Genomic DNA, 6,835 nt, shown 5'->3' with positions numbered 1-6,835 from the left:
CTGAAACATGAGATGATGGCGGCGGATGAATGGCATGACAATGGGCCTTAGAATCTCATCAAGGTATCTCCATGCATTCAAATTACCATCAATAAAATGCAATTGTGTTTATTGTCCATAGGTTATGCCTGCCCATACCATAACCCCACTGCCACCATGGGGCACTGTGTTCACAACGTTGAAATCAGCAAACCGCTCGCAACACGACACCATCTATCCGGTACAGTTGAAACTGGGATTCAGAGCACACTTCTCCAGTGTGCCAGTGGCCATCAAAGGTGAGCATTTGCCCACTGAAGTCGGTTACGACGCCAAACTGCAGTCAGGTCATGACCCTGGTGAGGGCGAAGAGCACACAGATGAGCTTCCCTGAGACGGTTTCTGACAGTTTGTCCAGAAATTCTTCAGTTGTGCAAACCAACAGTTTCCTCAGCTGTCCGGGTGGCTGGTGTCAGACGATCCCGCAGGTGAAGAAGCCGGGTGTGAATGCCTTGGGCTGGCGTGGTTACATGTAGTCTGCGGTTTGGACATACTGCCAAACTCTCTAAAACAACGTTGGAGGGGTCTTATGGTATAGAAATTAACATCCAATTCTTTGGCAACAGCTCTGGTGGACATTCCTGCAGTCAGCATGCCAATTGCACAATCCCTCAAAACTTGAGACATCTGTGACATTGAGTTGTGTGACAAAACTGTCGATTTTACAGTGGCCATTTATTTTCCCCAGCACAATGATCATGCTCTTTAATCAGCTTTTTGATATGCTACACAGCATTTGGGAGAAATAAGTTTTTCTGTGCTTATGGAAAGTTTCTGAGATATTTTATTTCACCTTATGAAACATGGGACCAACACATAACATGTTAAGTTTATATTTTGGGGGGGATTCATGAGGAAATAAATATCAAATGGATATGGAAAGTACAACGGGATGCATGCTTTTCCTCTGTGCATTTCAATAGTCCTTCCATTCATCAAAGGTGAGTTGAAATAATTTGACAGGCGTAAGCAAATTCTCTGAACACATCATCATTCACAAAGACTTCACCTCTTCTGTGTTTTTAGATCACCACAGATTGCATGACAGAGGAGACAAGGACAAACCATTGTGTCCTATGGAGAGAGAAAAGGCCATCTTTTAAACTGAAATAATTTGAGATTATGAACGATGCCTAAGACATAGATATATGATTTTAAACTGCCCCTAAACCTTTAAGTGGATCCCATTTGTAGCCAACTACCCACATCACACACACACACAAATACACAGACTGGATGACTATGCAAATAGATACATCCCAGCCTGTTTAATTTCCTCTTGAAGTTCTAATCAAATTATTATTATGAGTTAAATTATGAGTATACAAACATTTACACGTTTGCTTAGTAATTACACGTTTGCTTAAATTAGCTACTTTCTATGTATTTGCTCCATTATAAACTGTCCAATCAGATGACACCAACTCTGCCAACGTTCATTGGCTACATGTTTTAGCGTCATCTTCCGCAATTGCGTCTATTCACCAACACATCTACGCGTCTTCTCTATTTATTTCTATTGCACGGACAATTTTTACGCACCGGTCAAGACTTGAGCTTCTAAGATAGCGTAATGACGCAAACGGACCTCAGGAAATATCCAGCTCATACTAAAACCTGCCTATAGTTTCATTCAAGATGGTTTTAGAAACGATTTCAAGGATCATAAAAATCCAGCTTCCAGCCTACCTCAAGAAGCTCCCCCTTCCCGAAACGATTGGAGGATTTGCGAGGTTAACAGGTAAATGGTTACAATGTTGCAATGGTGAAAACAGGAAAGACTGAAAAGCTTGTCCCCATGCATGCACGCCTACAAGATTAGCCACAGTAGTTCGCCAGTTTTAATGTGTTTTTTTTCTTCAAATTTATTAGAGATTGTCGGGGTTTTCTGTGTGGCTGTTAAAGTGCTAATCCACTTCATATTGAATAAAGTTCCTTACTTGGCTCAAGTCAAGTTGATTGAACATTGAAGGGTAGTTTAACAGTGCACTACTTTGAGATACATTGTAACCGTACAAGCAAACGTATCAGACTCAGAGTGGAAACATTGTATAAAGTGTACTGTACTGTACGGTAGGTGTAGGCAAACAAATGTTTCGTTTGTATGTAGCACATTTCCTCTCTTGGCTATGGAAGGGAACTAAGCCATGTTATTCCAAGCATATGAAACATGAGGCTACAACAAAATAGATGTACAAATTAAAATCCAAGTTGAGGCTTTTATACTTTGATATACAGGCTACAGTGATGTGTGTTTGACATACTCCTGTGTGCATAAGCAACAATCTCCAAGCTTCAGTTGATGGAGCTCATTGCTTGACATGAGCAAAGTATATGCTATTAGCAGTGATGATTCTTGCTCTCATGGCAGGCAGGCACATTGAGACCAGTCAGTCAATGAAGCAAAAGTGTCTAGCTTCTGAAAGTCACCTAAAAACAGAGGGAACCAACTATAGGCCTATTGGCGGTCTAAATGTTTATAAGACGACAATAAAACTTGAGAAGCTGCTTCAAGTAAGACGTTACCGACCACTCACATGTAGGCTAATCAGACTCACCGAACAAGACTTTATAGAAGTTCCTTTTGAAACTGCTGCTAATATAATTTGATGTCACTAAACAGTGCGTCTACAAACCTTTCCTTTGCCTTAGCTGCAAAACCCTAAATACGCTCTCACAGTATTCCCATAGAGCAGTGTATATCTAGGACGGCATGCTTACTCAATGGAGAACAGATTCCTCTCACCCTACACCTGAACAAGGCTCACACACTAGCTTTTCTGAGTAGTTGTGAGAGAAAAAAAAGGTCTGACGACAGTAGCTGTCAGTGCACAACATTGAAAAGTTATGCCTTGAATTTAAGTACTATGACAAACCCACTGTAAGTGTTGGCTTTAAATGAGCTATGAGACCTCTTAGTTGTTTCAAGCTTTGACAACTTGAAGAAATGCTTAAGTTTGACCTTTGGGGTGAACGCTGAATGCACCCCTGTAGAAAGTGTCAGATTTGGGACCTAAAAATAGCCCTAAACTAGTGGCTGGGGTTCTGAGTTGGGCCTTCATACCAGATATCCTTGAGTGTGGAGATTACATGCCCCTTGCTAAGGAAAGCAGCAGACCCGGCTTCAAGTAATATTTCCAAATCTTTCAAATGCTTTTAGTGTTTTCCCCTATTCTGTCTGGATTGCCAGATGGGAGGGGTATGCAGTTTTGGGACTATTCTATTCGTCCATTAAGCCAGGCATGCTCAATCAAGCACAGACAATATTTGAAATTAATTCAAATAGGATTTGAAACCAGGTCTGGAAAGCAGTAGTGGTAAATTATGGTTTCTCCCATTGCCCTGAGGTGCTCCATACTGAGAATCATTGACGTTGTAAACATTGATTTAATAAGTCTTCGCTAGCAAATCTATAGGAGATACATGAACATGAAGCGACTGGAATAATTGGCATGGCAATGGAAGCTCAATTATAGTTCATTTCATTGCTATGTAGCTTTGAAGTTATAAATTGCCTGAAGTCGGTAGCATAAGTACTGAGTTTTTTTCCAGGCCTATATTATATTTGTCATTTTAATGTTTTCACTCTCAGGAAAAGATGGGAGTCAAGTGAAATGTCCCTGCAGGAATCTAAAGACACTATGGCTGTGTTTAGACTGTCAAAAGACCAAATAGTGGAAAAAATATAAAAGGCTGTGTTTACACAAGCAGACTAATTCTGGTATTTTTTCACTAATTGTTGACCAATCAGATCCGATCTTTCACATCAGATTTTTTTCAGAGCTGATGTGATTGGTGAAAAAAATATCAGAATTGGATGCCTGTGTAAACGATGCCTCCGTACAGCCAAATTCAGTCTAGCAGCTTCAAGGATGAGCGCCTCATTCAATTATTTTATTATTTTGTTCGGATTTGATGGTGTTTTTACATTTGCCTTTTGAATTAGAGATAAATCGTATAATGAGATCAACATTCTCCCATTAGGCACCCTTCTTTTGAATCAAAAGCCATTTCATTTGATTGCCGTGAGATTCAAATACATAGCCCTCAAAGGTGCCATAGGCGTCATAGCATCGGACACTGATACAGGACACCCCAGGCAGAATGTTATGGGAACCGCTGGGGTGGAACAATTTGAGGAGATCCAACATCTGTGTGTGTGTGTCTGATTGTGTGTGTTTTCTTCCCAGTCTCTGACTGGCTCCGGTTGCTGCCTCTCCTGGGAATCTTGGCCCTGCTGGGCTACCTCACCATCAGGCCCTTCCTGCCCAAGAAGAAGAAGCAGAAGGACAGCCTGATCAACCTGAAGATCCAGAAGGAGAACCCCAAAGTGGTCAACGAGATCGATATTGAGGACTTGAATAGAACAAACGTCTGCTACTGCCGCTGTTGGCGCTCCAAAACGGTAAATTGGACTAGAAGTAGAGTAGAGTGGTTATTGTTAACACTACACCTTCTTAGTAATTTCGGCACCCATATTGCCTAGTTAAATAAATAAAAAATATTCACAAAGTCTCTCAGTAGGAGTGCTGAGGATCAATGTTGCCAGACAGATCATGAATAAGACTATATGGACAGGGGGAACCTAATCCTAGATCGCATTTCTACTCTGAGACGCTTTTTGAATACAGGCCCCGATCAGCCTTTATGCGTTGGGGCCAAGGAAATTGGATGGGGGGGGGTTGGCTTGAGATTGATTTTAGATCATGTTAGACGCAAAGACTTATTGCTATGGCTAGTGGTCTTCTAACCTCCGCAATTTATGCGGATGTCAGCAGTTTCTTTTTCCATTCTCACAGTCTTTTGAGGCCAAGGGGAAGCAATAAGACTAAATAAATTGTCAACTATGCAGGGGGGGGGGGGGGGGGGCTCTAGTTAGCCTATCTATAAGCAATTCCTCGTACTATGTGTATCAGCTAATATTAAGTTGTTTCCTGTTGCAGTTTCCTGTTTGTGACAAATCACACATAAAGCACAACGAGTTGACTGGAGACAACGTGGGGCCTCTCATACTCAAGAAGAAGATATTATAATCCATCTTTAACACTAAGGGAGTTGTCTTCTTTATTCCCTTCTGTCTTTAGTTACTTTTTAAAAATACATTTATTTTTTTGTCTATTTTAGGGCATGGCCTTTTGCACTCTGCCAATTTGTCTTTTTTTGGGGTTAAAAAAAATGTGGCGCATACTTTGCTTTTGGTAATGATATGCTGGAGAAATGTTGGTGACGCCTTAACTCCTCAAAGACTTTACCATCAACACTTTTGTGAATCCTATTTATTTGAACTTGCCAATAATGGGCAATAACTGAGAAGGTTTGAAAGGTTTTATGTTATCACCACTCCCTCTTATTGTCTCCTGACAAGTTTTTGTACAGTGGCCATTTTCCAGTCCTGTTATCTCTCACTCTCTCGTTAGAAACAACAGTTAACCTTGGTCTCCTTGGTAGCGCCGCTCGGTTCCAAACTATTGGGACCACATTGATTGCAATTAGGCTAGCAACTTGCTATTTCGGGTAGTAGTATATTTTGTTACGTTGAAAGAAAAAATTTACTGTCTGAACTACTGTAAGCTTGAAGTCTTTCACTTGCATGCAAAAACACTTACAGGAGTTCCCCCTGCCATTTCTCTTTGTTCATAACCTTATAAAACATGCCTTAATTCTGTGTTCATACTATACTGTGTGTCCTCATATTCAAAACTGAAGATCTTAAGACATTTCAGAACATCTTAATTTCACTAAACTCCTCCCCTCAAGAAACAATGAACCCTTGTTTTTCTACACCAAAATATTTAAGTAATTCATTTTTTTGCCTTTACAGTATCAAACATGTCAGTTGTCCAATTTCCTTTGCATTCAGACAATGTCATGCAAATATTTCCTAATTAATTCAACAACATAAGATTTGAAGAAGGGATCTGCTCCTTTGGTTACTGATCCTTACGTTAATGACCAATTACAGTACATAGATCTGTATTTTTCATGTTTTACTGGAATTTAGGCAAACTGTGCCCGCCTGTGTACTTTTGTAAAAATAAAAAAAAATTGACCTGAGTTACTTTGTTTCATAAAATTAGTGTTGTCAAATGGCAAGAAGAAAGAAACAGGTAGGCCTTGAAGTTTTGGGAACTGTTTAGACAAGTGATTTACAATCATTTGACACATATTTTCCATGGGTTTGTCTGAACAAAAATGTTGACAACTATTGGGTGGTGTTTTCATACTCCAACATATAACCTGTGCAGCACCAGTTACTATTTGCATCTGTTTTCCATTCCAAAACATTGACGCTAGGACCCGACCTGTGCTTTCTGATGGTGATAGGAAAATCTGACCCTTTTATATAATAAAATATCACCACATTAAAGATAAGATCTTTGCTCACCTCTAACACACAACAAAAACATGGCGACTACAATACGTGTGGGGCAGCAGGGTAGCCTAGTGGTTAGAGCGTTGGACTAGTAACTGAAAGGTTGCAAGATCGGATACCTGAGCCGATAAGGTAAAACAAATCTGCCGTTCTGCTCCTGAACAGGCAGTTGACCCACTGTTCCTAGGCCATCGTTGAATATAATAATTTGTTCTTAACTGACTTGCCTAGTTAAATAAAGGTCAAATAAAATGTAGCTTCTACGCTGAGTGTTAACATTAAGGACAATCTAGAGGTGAAAGAAACACACCTATTTAGGCGAGGTGCTGGCTAGTGGAGTAGAACACTTCAAATAAAGGAGAGCCGCTCGGATGCAAAAATATTTATGTCCAACGTTTCGACAGACAAGCTGTCTTCATCAGG

At 40.3% G+C, this 6,835-nt stretch overlaps 1 protein-coding gene across 1 annotated transcript; it reads left to right on the top strand.

The window, feature by feature from the left end:
• Nucleotides 1-1,065: 1,065 nt before the first annotated feature.
• cisd2 (CDGSH iron sulfur domain 2) lies at nt 1,066-6,093 on the top strand. The gene is made up of 3 exons (XM_021619113.3): nt 1,066-1,780; nt 4,230-4,444; nt 4,983-6,093. Exons 1-3 carry the CDS (start codon nt 1,678-1,680, stop codon nt 5,070-5,072), a joined length of 408 nt encoding a protein of 135 aa, XP_021474788.1. The 5' UTR covers nt 1,066-1,677; the 3' UTR covers nt 5,073-6,093.
• The last annotated feature ends 742 nt before the right edge of the window (nt 6,094-6,835 follow it).

This window comes from Oncorhynchus mykiss, chromosome 10 (assembly GCF_057628025.1).
Source record: "Oncorhynchus mykiss isolate SJ-2025 chromosome 10, ASM5762802v1, whole genome shotgun sequence".
NCBI lineage: Eukaryota > Metazoa > Chordata > Actinopteri > Salmoniformes > Salmonidae > Oncorhynchus > Oncorhynchus mykiss.
Note: the sequence above shows the minus strand (reverse complement) of the source record. Positions and strands in the feature narration are given on the sequence as shown.

Coding starts and splice junctions, on each gene's coding strand:
- cisd2 (XM_021619113.3), top strand. CDS start 1,678: ATGGTTTTAGAAACGATTTCAAGGATCATAAAAATCCAGCTTCCAGCC. Junction 1,781..4,229: donor AGGATTTGCGAGGTTAACAG/GTAAATGGTTAC, acceptor TTTTCTTCCCAG/TCTCTGACTGGCTCCGGTTG. Junction 4,445..4,982: donor GCTGTTGGCGCTCCAAAACG/GTAAATTGGACT, acceptor TTCCTGTTGCAG/TTTCCTGTTTGTGACAAATC.